The 21,190-nt window shown below is 36.0% G+C and overlaps 1 protein-coding gene across 1 annotated transcript in view; it reads left to right on the top strand.

Moving 5' to 3' along the window:
- LOC145661881 (cadherin-AgCad1-like) overlaps positions 1-21,190 on the top strand; it is a 233,881-nt gene that overhangs the window by 21,275 nt on the left and 191,416 nt on the right. The window contains exons 2-6 of the mRNA XM_081727223.1: positions 63-191; positions 3,961-4,074; positions 10,536-10,614; positions 13,728-14,005; positions 18,505-18,672. Of these exons, the coding sequence (XP_081583349.1) occupies positions 63-191; positions 3,961-4,074; positions 10,536-10,614; positions 13,728-14,005; positions 18,505-18,672 (768 nt within the window). The remainder of the gene's footprint in view (positions 1-62; positions 192-3,960; positions 4,075-10,535; positions 10,615-13,727; positions 14,006-18,504; positions 18,673-21,190) is intronic.

Below are 21,190 nucleotides of genomic sequence, written 5' to 3' on the forward strand. Positions count from 1 at the left end.
ATTGCATCTGTAATATATGCGTAGAAAATACTTAATTGGTGTTTATTCAAATCCAATTGCAGGACGCAGTATCAGAAAATTTCATACTTCCTCCGTATCATGGTACCAGCTCAGGTGTTCTAGAAGTCGTGAAGGGCCATGAACTGGACTACGAAACGCTTGTTATTTATCAACTTCAGATAAGTGTCACAGTAAGTAAACAAAAAATTAACTAATATAGATTGTAAACAATTTAATTGCAGTGAGAACAAACGTGCATTTGCACGGGCCGGCAAATTTGGGGGGTGGCAAAATTTGTCATAACTACATTAAAAATAAATATTTCTTGTTGGAAACACACTTCATGATTATGGTAGTTAAATTTACTAAGCTGACCTATTTGAATACTACAATTATAAATCATATTTAGGTCGCATTAGTTTAAGGTCACATGCACAGTGCTGAAGCAAATGGTCAAACAAATTCCAACATGAATTTCTTGATTGTTGTCAAATACAAGAACTCAATTCTCGAACAGTGGCGAATACCTGTTCCATTTAGTTAATTATCACAGGTTTGCTATGAAAAGTAGTTTTGTCTTTGTCGCAAACAAGTTTCTTATCATTGAAGGTGGAAACTTTTTTAATTTTTAATTTTTAACGAGGAAAATTAAGAAATAAAGATAAAAGAGTTAGTTACACTGGAATTGCAAACTAATATATTGAGATTGAAGCTTGATGTTGAATTATATATATTATGAATTATATATATATATATATATATATATATATATATATATATATATATATATATATATATATATATATATATAAAATATTTCCATCTTTCCTCTGCAAGTGTGTTTCCTTTATATCTTTCACTAACATAATAGATTATTATTTCAAGGGGAAGAAAGCAGACACAACGATATTGTATTTGTAGTGTTTGGGCCTTTCTGAGTGCAAGTGCACTTTCCCTCCTCTTCGTTGTTCATGATGGGTAGCATACTTAAAATCGTGGTTTGTAAGAATTGTTCTTTCTGGAGAAAGGGGACGGCAAATAATGCCATTGCATGGGGCGGCAAATTGTCTAGGGCCGGACCTGATTGAGAGTTATAGAATATAATTGTGTAATATTTAAATAGTTGTTATATGTTTCGATTAGTTTGTGAATCTTTTTCACTGAAAATATTCTCTTTAAAAAAGAAGTAAAGATACAAAGATATGAATGCTACACCCTCTATGTTTGAAACTACAAATAAGTTAAGTAAACACAAAATCTTATCTGTCTGATGAAGGGAATAATATATTGTCAAAACTCTAACTTATATTATTCATAATAAGGAGTGGCGTATTTAGGGAGATATCGGGTTCAATTCTCCCCCCCCCCCACCGAAATAAATTTGTTAGTTTTTCGCATTCCACGTAAAACAATAATCCTTCTTAGCATTTCTAAGAATTTCATTGACTTTTCATTTTCTTATGCTCTTTGTCCAGAAATAATTCTGTATTTGTCAAATTTCATTCCACGTAAGAACTGCGTTTTTTTTTTTTTTTAATTCTTTTGTCCATTCTACTCTTCTGTTACTTTTTCTTAGTTCTTGCTTTCTTTCGTTTCTCCTATCATACTTTCGACCATTGCTATCGGCCGTCATCAGTAACACCAAAACTAAGAGGAGCTGGTAAGCGAAACTGATGTTCCACACCAACTTGCACGGATATCAACATAACGGGACTTAAGCTATTATTGCAAAGGAATATTTACATCGTTTAGTTATAAAGAAAGATAAATGTTTGAATTAAAGAAAATCAAGAGAGGGGAATAAGTAGCCCGGGAAAATAAATAGGCCAAGAGGATGCTTCCTTTTTCTTTTATGAATAGAATAAAAGGCTAGATTCACTGTTAAATTTTTGTGCATAAGATTCACCAGTCTGCAATTCTTGTCACTAAAACTTCAATGTATGCATAAATGAAAATATATTTAATTCTCAATCTCAGGTGGACAATTGCCCCCTACTTTCCCGTGTTATGAATAACCCCCGAAACTAAATTCTAAATACCTCACTGATAATAAGTGTATGCTTTGGATAGATCTTATTCTCATTTAAGGTAAAAATATAGTACTGAACATCAAAAATACAACACCAAGATTTCTTTTTCAATTTGATTTGTTTGAATTGAAACATCTTTCTACAACAACAAAGTTATATGAGACAAGGTCTTCTGTTTAAAGTGCAGCACGAACAACTACTCGGGTTTATATACCGAGCAAGTCCTCCCATCGGGAATCGAACAAGCATCACTCGCGTTAGCGTCTCGAAAAACAAGGACAAACTCAACACTAAAAAGGAAACTTCCGATTGACTCCCCATGTGCAGAATATAGAGAGCAGCCATTTCCAAATAGACAAGATATGGCGTAGAAGCCACTAGCGGATCGAGAAAGTTCGTTGGGGAGAGTGGGAGTGGATCACGAGGACGACGCAGCCTTGAAGGGCAGAGAACAAATTTCACATCTAAAGCAAAATAAAGTACATAACTTTATACATATACAGGGCTTAAAATAGCCAGGGCACTAGAGCACCATGGTGATTGGAAATACGAGTCTGGTGCCTAAATAATTTAAGGGCAAAATATTAGGCATATCCAGTGGCGTATTTAGGGTTTTGTTTCGGGGGGGGTATGAGCAACACCTGAATAAGCACTTATATATATTTCCTTTTAGGTGCCGACAAATTTTAATGAAGTTTTGCATATAACAAATTTATTTCGGGCGGCTTGAGCCCGATAGCCACCTCCTAAATACGCCACAGGGCATATATATTAGGTATATTGAATTTGCATTACTACAGCGCCTAGTATTGAGAACTGTAGCCTAGGTCAGACTTTATTATTAGGATTAGGAATTAGATTTCTGGGCTTTCGGCAGCAATGACCATGTTAACCCGTCAAGCATGAAGGATGACGTCCATTGGTGATCACACTACCCTGAGAACCAAAAAGAAGGGAATAAGAAAGCGCCCTGTGATTATTGTGTTAGGCAACATTTTTGGCATTTTGGCCTGTTGTAGATTTTATTGTCTCAAATATACGTTAAAAATGTGTTACACTTCTTTGTAATGTAATAACTTTTTCTTTGTGTTGCCACGGTGATAAATTTTAAAAATAAAACTCACTCCTCTAGAAATTTACAAATTTCCGGAAATATGAGATAGCCATGCTTGTAGATCATTCTCTTACTAAGAAACTTGTAAATAAAACATTATCTGTGATGTAGCTTGCTATAACGTACGTTGCTGGTAGCTTAACATTTTTTCTTTTATAAATCACATTCGTTTACGAGTATAAAAGATATTATACAGGGTGGCCACGAAGTCCTGTTACCCTTGATAAATGCTAATGTAAGTTTTCTCGTTACCCCTTGCTAAATGCTACTGTCAGTTTTCCCGTTCCCTCTTTATAAATGCTACGCGAATATCTGACGGAAGTCTTTCCTGGGCGTTGGATTGGTTGTGTTAGTCCGGATCTACCCACAATACTTGCCACTTGCATGATCACCACGAAACCCAGACCTTACCACCGGTGATAATACCACTGCCGAACTAACAGAAGCTGTGAAGCAAGCATTTACTCAAGTTATACCTGCAATGCTCTGCAAAATGTCGCACAGAATCTGGCGGCGTATTATCCTATGTCATGAGAATGACGGTAGCAGATTGGTCCTTTGGACATTTAATGTTTCTTATCTCAAAAAAACTTCTCGAAAGCATTGTTGTTCATTTCATACAGTTCTTTCCGTGTAGTTATTTACGTACGTTTCGTGGTTATGTTATTTATTTTCAAGGATAACAGGACTTTGTGGGCATCCTGTACATATTCTCCAAAACTAAAGTAGTTCATAGTTGTCTTTGGCTCAATTTATTTGTACCCTTGGAATTAAAATAGTTTATAAATTAATAAAAAAATATTTTTCCCTTTTCAGGATGGAATAGGAAGTGACACGATTGCTATGATTGTCCAAGTAGGTGATGAACCAGACAGAAAGCCTGTTTGGCAACAAATACCACCTTCATTAACCCTTGACGAAGAAACTGAAGTTAGTATATTTAAAAAGTACTTATTGCTTACCATGTATCAATATAACACGGTTAATGATGACAGTTAAAAATAGATAACTACACACAGTATTCGAAGTGAAAAAAAAAACAGAGGCGGTATGTTTTATTAAGAGTTTGACTCAGCATACCGACTATTTAAATATTGTATTTAACCAGAAGAACCAGAGACGGTATGTCCTCATTATTGAAACAACCAGAGACGGTATGGCATACCACCGCATACCGTCTCACTTCGATCACTGACTACACACAAAGGTAAATATTCATATGACTTACGTAGGAAAGAATGAGAATGTCGACAAATATCTACAAAAGTACATTAAGACATTTTATAAAGGTAACCAAGAAAGTTCTGTCGTTTCTTCACCCACCACCTTCGAACATCAATATCTCACCTAAGACGTACCTGGAAGATCAAAAATGGTCCCCATTAGCATCGACGACCTTCTGCCAACGTTCTAGAAGACCATGGATTCCATCGTGGTTGAACTTGGTGGGCCGTGAAGCGAACAAGGTATCAAGTGCATTTTGCACCTCTACTAGCGATTTGAACTGGCGTCCTCTAAGGTGATTATCCAAGGAATGGAACAAGTGGTAATCGGATGGTGCAATGTCCGGAGAGTATCGCGGATGGAATAGTGTTTCCCATTCAAAGGTGCCCTGGGTCATCCTAGCCACGTGGAGCTTAGCGTTGTTCTGTAACAGAAGAACCCCTTTGCGATTCAGAAGTGCTGGCTTCAGAGTTTTCAATTTTTCTTGAACATGGTTTAACTGCTGACAGTACACACTTGTGTTGATGCTATAATCAGCTGGTAGCAGTTTCCGATGCGTGATGCCGCGAGCAGTCCACCAAACATACAGGAAGAATTTCTTCTGGTGCAGTGCTGGTTTCGGCTGTTTTGAAACCGGTACATGGGGTGCTAACAAATGATGTCGGCGCTATGGAGCTTCGTACTGGACCCACTTCTCATCACATGTCAACACCCTGTCCAGAAATGGCACCTTCCTCAAACGAGACAGCAAAAAAACATAGGTGTCTGCTCGCATATCCTTCTGGATATCATGTAGTATCCATCGACCCAACTTCTAATGCTTCCCAAGTTGATTGAGGTGCTGCCGAATGGTTTCTCCATTCACACTGAATTGTAGTCAAAGTTTCTCACATGTGTGGCTACTGTTGGCCTCAATTGCTGCCCGAAGATTTTATTGTGTACATGTGTTAGTCTTCCGGCACGTGGTGCATCATCGAGTGTTTCGTCACCGTCCTCAAACTTGTTAAACCGCCGCTGCACTGTCCTCGTAGTCACAACACCCTCATCAAAGGCCTGGCATATATCCTGCCCGCTGCAGTGGCGTTTGACCCCAGTTTGAACTTGTACATGATACACGCCCTTATGACGCTCTGTGGAGGTCCCATGTTCACTCTGTCCTTACGCAAGGTCACGGTGTAACTGAACTGTCACAACCAGGTAGTATGTTGGGTACACCCACATCAACAACTGACCTTCGTCTTATCTCCAATCGCACTCAACTCAAGGTGTGAGGACCAATTGAACACAGACCTCCACAAAAAGCAACAGAACCTTCTTTGTTATCTTTATATAATGGAAGACATGCAAATTTTCTTACAACATGTAAACGAAAGATAGAAATCTCAACTAATTGAAGTAAAAATAATAAGAAATCCACAACCAAATGTTATAGGCTATTTATATATGAAACATATGGAAGTATTCATATAGCACACAAACAAAAGTGAAACCACCTGTATGACAACAAATATCATCTACAAAAAAATATAAATCCAAAGTATCTAAGAGCAAAAAATAAAAATATTAACAAAGTTCAGCAAAATTTATATTTAAATAAACTCATGTAACTACTGTATTTATATGAAATGTAAACAAAAGTTTCAAAATCTTAAGGGCCCCCATCACGGCGAAATTAAAATACCCCTAATTTAGCAGTAATTATGTGATATCTGCATACAGATAAAATATAATTGAAAAGTGGAACAAGAGCTCTCGTTCGCATGATGTCCTCTCTTGACTCAAATCGGACCTGGTCACCTAGTAGCTTTGCGTTTGCATCCATTTACAAACGCGAAAGTAAATGCCGATTTTCTAAATGATTGGAAATCGAAAGCAGATAAGTGAGTCGTGATAACGGCACCTCATGCAAAATACGTAATATTGTCTACCGCGCTATGGTTCCACATTTCGATTATCTTTTATCTATTTGAAGATAACACATAATCACTGCTAAATTAGTGGTATTTTTGTTTCGCAGTAATTAGGCCTCTTAAGTATCTGAAAGCAGAGAATACAAATATTAACAAAGTTAGGTCAAATTCTGTTTAAATAAAAATTGTTAGTACTCATATGACATAAAAGCGAAAGTATAGAAATCTTAAGTGTATAAAAGCCAGAAAAGTTCGTCAAATTTTATATTTAAATAAAAAATAGATGTTAGTACTCTTAAGGCATATAAACGAAAGTGTGGAGACTTAAAGTATCTAAAAACACAAATTAAAAACATTAACAAGAAGAGTTAATCAAATTTTACATTTAAATAAAACACATGCTAGTATTTATATGACATACGAGGTGTGTTCAAAAAGTATCGAACCTTATTTCCTCTCGTGTAAACCAATGAATCGCGGGAGACTTCCTAAAGTGTGAATGTAAAGGGAATACTCATGCGCAGTTATGAGCTTTTTTGGGGGGCCCGCACCAACGATTGAAGCCGTGTAGTAGCGGTCATCGAATTTCAGTTTTTTGTAAAATGACAGAAAAACTTGAGCAGTCATATTACATCAAATGTTGACAAAAGATTGGCGATGTCCAAGCGGAAATCATTCAATCGCATCAGTACATTCAATTTTGAATGAGAAATTGGGCATGAAGAGAGTGATCGCGAAATTTAATTCAGGCTTTTATCGCCGAGCACAACATTCCTGTTTGTCGTCAGGCTCCCTACTTACACGACGTGGCTGCGTGTGACTTTTGGTTATTTCCCAAGCTGAAAATGCCATTAAAAAAAGGAACCCGATTTGAGTCAAGAGAAGACATGTGGAATGCGACGGTACGGTTGCTCTCCATTTCAAAAACTGCGTTCCAGAGGTGTTTCCAACAATGGGGGAACGCTTTGACAAGTGTGTGCATTACCAAAGAGACTGTGTTTTGGATTTACAAATCAATAAATGTATTTTTGCCAAACCAAAGGTTCGAATGCTTTTTGAATACACCTCGTATAAACGAAAATATGGAAATTCGAAATATCTAAGAGCAGAAAATAAAAAAGTCAATAAGAAATTTTCATCAAATCGTGTGATCGCTTGAGACACGTTTTAACATTATTCAATTGAGCTATTTTTTTCGTGGATTGCTTTGACTTGATATGGAATTATTTTAGAGGATGAGACTCAAAAAAACTGAAGTCGAAAAATGAGTATATATATATATATATATATATATATATATATATATATATATATATATATATATATATATATATATATATATATATATATATATATATATATATATATATATATATATATATATATATATATATATATGGAGCAGACGTGGTATATTCTGAGTTCGAAACCCGGTCATCATCCTCATTGAGATTTTCTCAGTTTTTTTACACTAACCGTGATCTATTATGATGTCTACCTATTCTCCCTAATGACCCTCCAGCACTTTGTAGCATATTTTTGATCTTATCTTTAGGCAGAACAGAAATTTCTGCTCTTGCTTAATCTTCGCGAAAGCGATATTTAGATTTCAGGGAAATGTAATAGTATTTTCCCCGACAATTGCAATTGCTTTGAAGGCCGTTTGATTTTCGTCTATCATTTCAGTGTTCTTGAAATTAAATTGGCAATCATAGACTACCATTAGTTTAACTACAATTATTTTTACGCTATGTTTTCTAACCCATAAAAAACTTCAGTGTTTGTGATTAATTGTAGTTTCCTCTATAAAATAGGAATAGATCTAATAGATTTATTAAAAGAAATTATAAATATTAAGCTAGACGATGTACTGTATGTAAAAAAGCGTGTTAGATATAACAATACAGTTTATTTATTTATTTAACTTTACAGCACTTTATATTATCTGTAATCAGTGGCGTATTTATAATTTTGTTTCGGGGGGGCTTTGCTTGAAAATGTGAAAATTCTGCAAGATATTTCATATACTTTACTATGGTAAGTAAGATTTCGGGGGTGGGGCTTAAGCCCGGAAGCTCCCCCTAAATACGCCACTGTCTGTAATGTTCCCTCAATCGGGAATATTTTTATCTGCCAACATTATTCATTTTTACTTCTAATATTAGTTACAACGTAGAACTACATGCATTACGTAAATACGAGGAGGGACGCAAAAGAAACGGGATTGAATGCGCGCGGCCGTTCTTAGTTGTAGTAGAGAGTTCTCCCGCTAGATGGGTCTAGTAGAGATCTTTCCAAATCAATTCAGTGTTCGTAGTTAGAGGGAAATTTCCCTAAGCAGGGAAATTCCGTAGATAAATTTAGCAAAAAGGTAAAAAGGGATTTTTCGATAAAACGTGAGTCCAGGAAAATTCTCGCTCTGACTGATTGACCAATCTAAGTGCTTAAATGTTTCTATGTTCTTCATAAATAATAATAATAATAGTTTGTGTGTGTGTTCAAAGTAGCATTATTTGCACTCATTGTTGCTTGGGTATATTTGTGTGTATTTTTTGTAAAAAAAAAAGTGAAGGAAAAAGTAAAAAATACAAGCAAAAACCAAATGAACAAAACAAATGTGATTGTCACTTCCTTTAATATAACAAAATTAATTTTATCACATAACTTCTATCATAGGTATTGGATACTCAAGAAACTAGGGAAAAATTTGATAAAAAAGGGAAACTTTTGTATCAGTCGAGGGAAATTTCCTTACGGAAACCTACGAACACTCACTCAGTTGCCCACGCGGTGTCTGCATAAGAGGTTAACATTTGACCGTAGTGTAGTTTTTCTGTTGCCGCTTGCGTAATCGTTATGGTAGATTTAAAGGAACAAAGAGTGTGTTTGAAATTTTCCTTTCTGCTTGAAAAATGGGCAGCGAAAGCTTACCAAATCCTTCAACAGCTTTCAAGAAGGATGCTATGAGGCGCACACAAGTTTTCGAGTGGTTTGGGTACTTTAAACGTGACGAAATGAGTGCTGAAAGTCACGCTTGTTCTGGGCGCCCTTCATCATCTCGAAACAACGAAGACATTGGAAAAAGCCCGCCAAAAAATGAATGAGGATCGTCGTTTTACGATCAAAGAAATTTCAGAACAGACCGGAGTAATTTTGAGTTCGGGACAGTGGATTTTGGCTGAGGATTTGCATCAAAAGAAAAAATCGTCTGAATTAAAAGCCAGAACTTGAAAAATCAGATTGAAAGTGAGCCAAACATTTTGTCCAAGGTCATTACAGGTGATGAGAGTTCCCAAGAATGAAAAAAGAGGCCTTATGCAGAGTCGTTTTGAGGTATGATTAGCGTCATACTTAAGGCCTAACTACTGCAGGGAACATACATATGTTAGTCAAACGCTTTAGTACTGCACTAATCACATGTCAGAACGACTCTGCATAAGGCCCAAGAAGTCTAAAGAGAGAAACGTTTTTATGATGTGGAGGTTGTAAAAAGAGCTTCGCGGAGGCAACTGGACGATATCAAAGTTGAAGAGTTTCAGAGATGCTCCAGACAGTAGGAAAGAAGACTGGAGAAGTGCATCGTACCTAATGGAGTTTGTATTTTAAAAAAGTAAAAGTCCGGTTTCTTTTGGGTCCCCTCCGGTACATGCATGGACATTGCCCCCAACTTTTTAACAAAAAATTAGTTAAACTCCACACTCGTCTAGGAAGTATTCCACAGGTCCGAGAACCGACCAAAAGGTCTGTCCCCCCAGCAGACAATTCCTAATTCCGCCCATGAGTAAATTAAGGAAAATGTTAACAGTTAAGAGGGAAAAGCAAATGCAGCGTAGTAACCTAACTAAAATAACGCAAACTTATGTGATAGTTTCGGCCGTGCTATAAAGATAATTAAATGATATAATAATAATAATAATAATAATAATAATAATAATAATAATAATAATAATAATAATAATAAGAAGAAGAAGAAGAAGAAGAAGAAGAAGACTGTAGAGCTAAGTTTAACAGGAAGGAGCTCTGCCCACCCAAGATCCCCTGTAACTCCGCCACTGATTTTCATTCAAATGAGATTAAATCTCACACCACTGATTGCAGTGGTTTTATTTTGTTCATTGTCTTGACGAAGAAATTAACTTATCGAAAAAAAAAAAAAACATTGTTTCTGAATTTTGGGAAGTAATATGATGTACTATGTTAAAAGAGTAAGTTTCGCATTTTAAAATTGTTCTAATGCTCCATGTTATCAAATTACAGAAAAATTTTACTTTCATGGCACAAGATGGAGATACAGATATTAAAGCAGTAATTGAATATGAAATATCATCAATGGACCGTAAGTAAAGTAACATTATCATTATTTTCTTAACAACAAACATCTTTGCCATTTCATAAGATAGGGATTCGTTAATAAGTATATTAGCTTGCGTAGCTTTTACACAATTACCAGGATAAAAATCTGTTATATTGTCTGACAATTTGATAACATCACATTGTTGGATAACTTAATAAGCTTGTTTCTACCTGACTGATAATACGAAATCAATTACTATTTACGGTACCAGGCTTACGTCTTTCGTAAGAGAAAAAAATACTGCTTTCCTTAGCCTCCTGGAACCTGAGGCTAATTTTCGGTTGCTCAAGCAACCATCGGGTTCTTACAATTTTATGCATCGCCTCAACTTTCAGCGATCGTGAACCTGATGGTTGTTCGAGCAACATTAAAGGAACGTAACGGAAATTGCGGAAGTATCTTATTGCGCCACAAGTGGCAGCACAATCGACAAGTAACCAGCAGTCCTACTAAAATCAACGTGCCTGCAAGACGAGGTATGTTACTTTTTTACTCATAATTTGTAAGTTATGCAATTAACAAAATTTGTAATTTCTTTTTGGTAAAATAAATGTGTAAGGAATTACCGCATATACTTAGAATTCGGAATTGTAAATAGTTTAATTGTAATGTTTGATGAAAGTAGGTGGTTGCTGTAGCAACCAGTAGGTTATTATTGGTAAAATTTAGTAGTTGTTTACGTAATACTTGCATTATTTGAGCCTACATTTTATAGAAGTAAAAAAAAAAGTACATATATATCAATGTAAATGCCATTATCCAATGAAAGAAGCAATGTAAAGGGAAAAAAAATAAAAATTATGGCTTACTTCAGAAAACCTGAAGTTTGCTAGAGTAACCTAACCCCCGCCCTTCACCTTATAGTAACATGTTTCTCAAGAAAACTGAAACTTTAGTGGATCTTCATTATTATATATATATATATATATATATATATATATATATATATATATATATATATATATATATATATATATATATATATATATATAAACAATGAAACATTTTTACTACATTCAGGATCCCGTGTCTCAGGAGGCCCATATTTAACAGATATCATTTTCGAGCGGTATTGCTGCAGGTTTGAATTAATTAAACAAAAAGTATGAAGATCAGGAGCGGCTACTGCTGAAGGTTGCATGATTATGTAACTGCCCAATTTTTAACGTATAATAATGTAGAACGATTTACATTTACGGTTAAATGACTACTGTAACTACATCCAGTAGCATTGAGCATAGGTGAGAACCTTCTATTTCTTAATATGTAAAAGCACTTATATCTGCATCGTTCCAACTTTTTATATTGTCGAAAAATGGTTGTAGACACTTGACAGTCACCAGCAGCCTAAAGAGGTTTACCCACGATTTAAAAAAATGTTAATTTTGAAGTACTTTACAGGCTAGTGAATCCTCTTTCTCCATCTCTGATTGTGCTTGATGTGCCGATCGCTCGGCCTGAACAATCGCCCGGCAACATAGTTAATATTGTAGTAAACTACTGCGTACAATCGGAAGGAGAAAGTTACGCCATGTCGCATTGGCAACTTTCCGAAAAGCCTGCAAGGTACGGGGATGATGTTGAACAAATGCCTGCTTGAGGGGCTCAAACAAACTGTAATAAGTTAGTGAGACGTCCATTAATTTCACAGGAATATGCGAAAAATGAGACCGCTCGAATTCCCGTGTGACTCCGAAATGATTGAGCGATATAGCTGGAGGCCTTGTCCATGTGTGTATTCATATATTTGTGATCTCGTCAGCACACAGATTGGGGACATGTGTGTGTCATAAACAGGATCCATGACGTTCTGCCAGAAGCAAGCTGCTTGGACTTTGGTTTTGGACGGCACTTCAATGGGTGGCAGCGTTCCCGACTGCAATATCCCACCACCACCGGAAATTTCTTGGAAAACTTTTCCTTGCACTGCAGTACAAAATCAGAATGGCTATTTGTGTCGCAAGTAGCTTTTACATAAAAAGAAAGAAATATAAGTGGTTGTCATAATGTTTTTGCACTTGCTACTCCCTTAACCTTACAAATACAAAGAGTTTAGGATAATGGAACATAGGGTCTAGATAGATGATGTTCAGTAACAAGCCATATACAAATAGCTATCAAAGTAATGGAAGCAATTGAATTTAGTGCTAACTTATCTTATTAATACGGTATGGAACAATACAGTCCTGATTCGTCGCGGAATGATGATCGTAAGTCATGAATGGTTTTCAGACAAATATAATATTCATCATTCAGCACAGCATTTACTGTAGTATCGTCAACAAAGTAGGCCAAATTCTGAACTCTAAAATTGGCTACATGTGTTCAAGTTCAGTTCGAACGGCCAGTGAGGGTAATGTTGTTCATCCTGATATACATGCCTCAAAAGTTCCAGTAATATGAATTTGCTGCCATATTGAAAAATTGCCTCTGGCCCGAAACAACATGTGGCTATCTAAAATGCTTACATAACCACTGACTGTAATGCACCCTATGAGGGTAATCGCAGGACCCATAGATTACCAGAAAATTGCGGACGCCGCTATATTTCACACTAGGAAGACAACAGTTTGAAGCATAAACTTTTCTTAAGCATCCGTTATACACAAGCACATCTTGTTCTTGTTCTTTAAAAATAATTCATGCGACCACATTACACATTTCCAGTCATCGGCATTCCTCTGATTGTACCATTTTCTTTTTGCTAAATTGTTGTTAGCGGTTATTAGCGGTTTCAAAATTGCAATTCGGTCCCAGGAGTTCAAATTATCCAACACGTGTCGAACTGCAAGCGTCACAATTCGTTCTTTCAAGCTCTGTTTGAGTTCCACAGTCACGTTTACCACATCACTATGATGTATCCGCTTCAACACATGCCTTCGTTTTACCCCGCCTGACGTACTATATATGACCACTTAACACATTACAAAGAACGGGCTGGATATACATTGTAAGTGTTACCAGCTGATACATCTTACGTATTGCAAACTACATATTATTCCATTATTTTTTAACTTGTTTGATAACTTTTTCTTTCCTTTTTCCCTTTCTGAGAAGCAACCAATACATTATTATGTGTGTTTTCTATTTTACAGCTGAGCTAGACAAGTATGTTTCGATGGACAAAGAATCTGGAGTATTACAAGTAAAAAAGATAAATGTTGATGCATTAGATACAACTATATTTTCGCTACAAATTAAAGCGTACGAGAGAGATGACCCTTCGTCATTTATCACACAAAGTGTAACTCTTATCGTAAACGATATTAATGACAACTGGCCTGAGATCACAATTGAACCAAAGAAGTTTAATATAAGCGAAGGATCATCTTCAGTGCCTAGTATGACATTTCATATCTCAGACCCTGATACAGTAAGTAAAAGTGTTTTTTATACCTGCTTTTATAGGAGTATATTTATACATGGCATTCAATATATGTGTTTTGAATACACTATACAGTACAACCTCGTTTATCCGGACTAACTGCGACCAAAGGCAATCTGGGTAATATGGGTAATAAGCAAAACATATCGTTAAATAAGCAGACTTGCCGTTTATTACAGTAAGTTTTCACATAATTTCTTAACAAAGAATTGGTCCATTGTCTTTTGTTTCAAACACGTCTGGCGTTTGAATGAAGTACGGTCTCGTAAACTTTTTATCATTAATAGTTCAGTTGGAGTGGTGTCGTGCTGACGCTCCAAATACGCCATGAAGTTTGTCAGTTGGTGCGCACTACACAGCATCTGCATATGCCGTCTGCTGTTTCGGTTCGATCGCTCCCTCCTCGCCCCGTACCATAATTTATTGTACAATCTATGCATGAACTGTACATTTAGTCAAAATAAAATGCGAATATTTGGCTTACTTATAGTTACGTTCGTGATATCATAGTTAAAAATTATCATCTATGTAAACATTAAATTTTAAAAATGTCTACAAACCTGATCCGGAGATCCGGATCAATGAGGTTGTGCTGTACTTGAAGCGTCAGTAAGTTTCTGATCTCATATGATAAATGTTGTGTTACAAGTATGAAACTTATGCATGTCTTAATCTAATGTGTGATATATCTTAAGATACTACTTTATAATTTTTTATGTTTCAGTGCAAGAGTTCTGAATGTCTGGCGTTAGGAATAAGCGAAAATGTTAAACTGTGCTAATCTCTTTTCAGAAGCAGCAGTGAGTCTAATGTGTATCCGAAGTGTTGGTCTTCTGGGCCAATGAGGACTTTTACGATCATGTTATGACCATGGACGAATGTTGGGTATATCACCATGACCCAGAAACTAAAGATATCAATAAGCAGTAAAAGCGCTCCCACTCCCCATTCAAAAAGACCCATGTGCAGCCTTCTGCCAAGAAAGTCATGTTTCCAGATCTCTTGACGTAATTCTCACTAATTAACTAATTTAGGCCATAGCGTTGACAGGGAAATATTACAAGGATCTGCTGAAGAAAATTCGTGATGCTCTGAAGATAGAGTGCCTTTTCATACTCACAAAGGCGTCCGCGTGTTACTCGACAATGCTTCTTCTCACAAAGTCCTGGCAACATTGAATGTTGTGCAAAGCCTCGCTTGTCAGTTAATTCCCCATTCGCAATATTACCCATATTTTGCACCGTCAGACTTCTTATTTCCAAAAATTAAACAATCGCTGAAAGGAAGGCGTTTTTCTTTGGAAGGCGAAGTCATTCTTTGTGTCGAGCATTGGTTTTCTAGCGAATGTGACACTTTCTACAAAGAATGGCTATGAAATTTGAAAGAACGCTTGGATAAGTGTGTTGTTTTGCACGAATATTATTGCTACTCAGGAGACGAGATGTTCATTTTCAATTCGAGACGAGACGAGAAATTTTTCGATTCTCGCTCCCGAAACGAGACGAAACGAGTCATAGATTTTGTGGCGGACACTACCTGTGAACAATTTGTAACCATTTTACTAGCAGCCAGTGCAGCACTCACATCCTGATGATTATGCCTCCCGCCTTCAATTTTGTCATTAGTTACTATACGATGCAGTTCAAGTGTGATACGTTTTATTTACTGAAGAGCCGCCCTTCACTCGTACTGGTGTGAATAATAACCAAAATAGGCACTCTTGGGCTCAGGAAAACCTTAACGTAACCCTTGTCACAGGAAACCAAGACAGATTTCCAAAAAGCGTGTGATATGACATGATTGTTTCTCCCTATATCCCTTATGAAGGCATGAATGCACAGCGGTACCATTTTGTACAATCCGCGCAAAAAACCTACAACATGAGCATATAAGTTTATTGTGAAATGACGAAGTCTTTTGCTCCAAAAAAGTGTGCACGGGAGGAGGCCGAGGTTTATCCTGGCGTGATTCGTTCCACTTTGACATTATGTTCATTCCCTGTGCTGTTAGGCGTAGTTTCACAATAAACTTACATCCTCATGTTGCAGTTTTTTGCCGCGGATTGTATAAAATAATTTAATGAGCCAGTTAGATGACGTTTCTTTGGAGACAAATCATGTTGCCTTACATGAAGGAAACTGTTGTGGTTTTTCGCTTTTACATCTAATAGAGTTTTCTAGAAGTATAACGCTTCAGTACTATTGTGTAGTTGAATAACTAACAGTAGCTATATTGTAGTTGCGTAGAGAAGATATAGTACCATCTAATCCTGTATAATTAAAGGAATTGTAAATTTATGTTTAGGTTGTAATTGCATGTCGAAAAAAAAATGGTAGTTTTCTCCAAAGTGGAATGAACGTAATCGAAATGCATATTCTACTTTTCGCTTTTCTGATGACCTGCTGGGAAAACTACCAAGCTAATATCTTCCTTGTACATGTAACAATTGTGCAATACAAAATTGATTAGAACATTGAAGAGGGCAAAATAGAAAAGCAACAATTGGATGTAAACAGATCTGATGTTCATTCTTGTCAAAATGTAAGGAAGGGACTTCAAAGACAAGAAGAGACAATTATTGTGGTGCATCTTCCAACACTAGAGCTGTAATTAACTTAATGTGCAACAGCAGTAATTCGATTTCATTAGCATCGGATGCGAGAGAAGAAGATGAAGATGCACGTTGTCTATTTTGCGATGGCCTCTTCAGTGAGGATACTCCTGAGAAACACTAGGCACGATGTGTTTCGTGCAAGGCTGCAGTCACGCTGGCTGCTTAGGTGTTGAAAAGGAGATGTACACTCATGTCCAAAATTATTGTCGCATGTCTATATATGTTGTTGTAGAAATAAAATTTGAGAACGAATTCGCCCGGTATTTCTTATAATGTTAGTATGTGTATAATTGGCAAAGACATGTATGTGGAAAATTTCATGTCAAAAGAGCAGTAAATAAAAACAATAAAACGAAAATAAAATGTTCTTGCCCATTTAGCAACATTTTGTTTTGCCCATTCCAATTTTTGTATTTATAATTCTTTTCCTATGAAATTTACCACAAACATACATTTCCCGATTATAAACATAGTATCAGTATTAAAAGTACCCTGCAAAATCAGCAAATTATATTCTTACAAGAAGGCAGTTATAGATATGCGACAATCATTTTGGACATGAGTGTACATTTGTGATGTTTGTGCTTAATAGTTCAAACATTTAATGCATGAAAAACATGTTCAAGGTATTCCAGTTTAGGTACATATTTTTGAGACTCGCTATTCCGCATGATTTTACTTATACAAATCAATGTTGTTAGCAAACAGTCACTTCTGCAGAACTTTCGTAGATTCTTATAATGCGCATATGCCTATACTAACATTTTGTGTTCTCTATTTGTATACAGGCTGTTTCGAAACAACTCCGACAACGTTTGGCAGGTGATTCCTGACACCAAGATAAGACAAAGAGTATAGACCAACCTGGGTGCACAAATGCTTCCTTCCGGAGTTATAGGTTGCCGAAAATATGAGAAAATGAAAGTTAAAGATCCATAGATTAAAACTATGGGGCCTACCGTAGTCGGGTCAAGACTTCACTGTGGAATTAGTATGCGCCCTATCCAAATATCCAAGTTCCAGAATCCTAAGGTACTTCCGCAACAATTTTTATAGAGGTAGTTGGTGAGTACTTCAAATTATATGCCTGTAGCCATACTCTCTCTATAAAAATTGTTGCGTGAGTACCTTAGGATTCTGAAACATGTATTTTTGAATAGTGCACATATTAGTTCGTACGTGAAGTCTTGACCCGACTACAGTAGGTCCCATAGTTTTGGAGCTATGGACCTTTAAAGTTCATTTTTTCATATTTTCGGCAACCTATAACTCCGAAAGGAAGCGTGTGTGCACCCAGGTTGGTCTATACTTTTTCTCTTATCTTGGTATCAGGAATCACCTCCCAAACATTGTCGGTGTTGTTTTGAAACACTATATATATATAGTTTGTCTTAAACGTCCCTGGCAGGGTAACTCTGTTATTATCAGTTACAACAAAATGTAAGAGGAAAAACCGTTTCCAAATATGATGTTTGCAATCTAAAGTGAATGAATGCTAATGCTTTTACTGTCTTTTCCTGTCCTTTACGCCAGTCTCCATTCCAAACAGTAACTTCTTTTACTTATGTTGTGGATCCAGGTAAATGGCAACGTTGCATTTTCATTTAACATTAGGCGCATAAAGAGTGTACAACCCAAACGGTTCATCCAATTTGAAAAATTCCTTCACTTTAGATTGAAAACATCATATTTGGAGACGGTTTCCCCTCTTACATTTTGTTGTAGCTCTGATAATAACAGTTACCCTATGTCAGGAGACTTTTGAGATACCCTGTATATATATATATATATATATATATATATATATATATATATATATATATATATATATATATATATAATTAAGCAATTTCTCCATCTCTCTTTTATTTAGGGCAATGCTGGTACCTTTAACGTAGCAGTAAAAGAAGACAATCAATGGAAAGATGCCTTTTTAGTTGTTCCTAATATTGGCTTTCGAAATGCTGATTTTACACTCACTATTATGAACCCAAGTTTACTAAATTATGAAGATGAAATTTGGAGAACCATCAATCTAGAGGTAACATTTTCTTTTATAGAAACAAAGAACCAATAATAAAATATATACTAAAGTTATTATGTTTGGACAATATTTTAATGTGGAAGATTTACAATAAGTTTCAATCAAATACTGCTTATAGTTTCTTCGTTATAGATTGAAGAATTACCCTTCCTCTTCCCCAAAGAGCAAATCCCCAAAATTTACAGTTTTCAACCCAAATTTAGTATTCTTCTCCCAAATTCAACATTTTCCCCCTCAAATTAAGTATTCTTCGTCCAAAATATAACATTCTTCCTCGAAAATTTAACATTCTTCTCTCAAGTTTAGTATTATTCCCCCAAAATTCTATGTTCTTTCCTCAAATTTAGTGTTGTTCCCGCTAGATTCAACATTATTCCCTCAAATTTAGTATCCTTTACCCAAAATTCAACATTCTTCTCTCAAATTTAGTATGCTTCGCCCAAAATTCAAAATTCTTCCCTCAAATTTAGTATTTTTCAATCAAATTTAGTATTCTTAACCCAAAATCCAACATTCTTCCCTCAAATTTAGTATTCTTCCCCAAAAAATTCTTTCCCGTCCCCAAAATATACCTTTCTCCCCCAAATTTACCATGCTTTAGTTTGGTAGTACTGTTTTTAACGAAAAATTATGTCATCTCAAATAATCTCATGAACGCACCCTTCACTCTAAAAACCGCCTGTGGGTAACTCTAATGGTTAACAGTATTTTCTATCAATTGTTTGAGAGAAATTTTATTATGCACTTATAGTTAATGTTGGAGAACTAACTTCCAGAAGTGTTTACATTTAATGTTACAGAGAAAAATACTGTAATATAAATCTCAAAGTAAATGTATCATTATGACTCTTAGGTAATAGAACTTAATAATCCATATCTCTAGACCAAGACAATATATTATCTTTTTAGCCTAAATTACACACACACACACACACACACATATATATATATATATATATATATATATATATACACACACACACACACACACATATATATATATATATATATATATATATATATATATATACCCAGACAGCATGTTTGCTTGCCTCAAGCTTGCCTATCGCTTTTATTTGATTTTATTTCGCTTTGGCTTATACACAAAAGCTTATTTCTGCTTAGCGCAAGCCGTAGTGCGGGCAACCCACGCTTCGCTTGCGAGACGCTTTTCTTTAGATTGAAGTAAAAAGCCAGCGCGCGTTCGATTTTCAGTTGTTCTCAAAATCCACGTGAGGCTGACCTCCTTACTTTCGGCGATAAGGTAGTGTTCGCGTTGTTAGTGTCTTGTTAGCATTCAGCTTGAATAAAGGACAAACTTAATTATTTTTTTAATTGTTCCGTCTAGTACTCTAGTACTCTAGTCCCACGTACCTATAATATCGCTCTTTATTTCCTCATATTTCGGTAACTATGAGGCATAACGAATTGTAGTATTTATGTATAAAGCATAAATGTGAACATAGATGGCAGCAGATTTGAGCCTACTTATTTCGCGAAAGAATACAGAACTGTTGCATATATTTTAATATAAACTTTAACTTAAAGTTTACTATAAACTTTATCTGAACGCTGTGTTTAAAGTATAAACATTTTTCTGCGTTTTTATATAAAAAGGTAGAAATTTCAAGTACTCGCGGCTAATATAGCAACATGTTAGATATTTGCAAGAAGCAACGGCGCGTTGCGTGTCACAACTAAACCGTAACAATTATGCTTATTTTGATGTTTTGCAGAAGCGGATGGGAGACTTGGGTGTTTTCATGGTTGTGCATGTGCTTCGATAATTGGGGAGGTGAGGGGACGATATTCTGTAGCATAGATTTAGTCATACTGATTTCATACTGTTTTATGTAAATTCGCTTAGTGCAAGATTCCATATAACTTCTTTGGCGTGTGTTTCGCTTGCAATAAGCTTAATAAAGCTTGCCATTGATGAGAATACGCTTATACTTGGCTTGCGTTTGAGATAATTTGACTTGTGTTTAACTTGTGAAGACAAGCTTGCCCCAAGCCTTGCCCAGATGTAACTAACTAGCTTGCCACAAGCTTAAAGCAAGCTAATTGGCTTGCATAGTATAGCTTGCGGCAAGCTAATTTACCTTGCAACAGCAAGTTTGTGGCAACTTGCAGCAAGTTTAAATTGCTGTCTGGGTATATATATATATATATATATATATATATATGTGTGTGTGTGTGTGTGTGTGTGTGTGTGTGTGTGTAGTGGGCGTACCCCCTTTAGTTTCAACACTATAGTGTGTTAGTTATGGTAAAATGTCTGTACACAGTTACCGTGAAGTCTTAAGAGTCTTAAGAGTCATAAACATCGGTATGATCATCATCTATGTCGTAACACAGCTGAATTCTGCGCCAAGTTCTCGCAGATGTATTGCGGAGATACTCCGGAGTCACAAGGGTGAAGACGTGTGCCACAGCTGCTCGTAATTCCTGCGTTGTGTAATATCGAGTGTTAATTACTTGTTGCTTTTTAAAACCCCAGAGGGCATTGTCTGGT

The sequence above is a fragment of the Thermobia domestica genome, chromosome 10 (genome assembly GCF_964235325.1).
Source record: "Thermobia domestica chromosome 10, izTheDome1.hap1.1, whole genome shotgun sequence".
NCBI classification, from domain to species: domain Eukaryota; kingdom Metazoa; phylum Arthropoda; class Insecta; order Zygentoma; family Lepismatidae; genus Thermobia; species Thermobia domestica.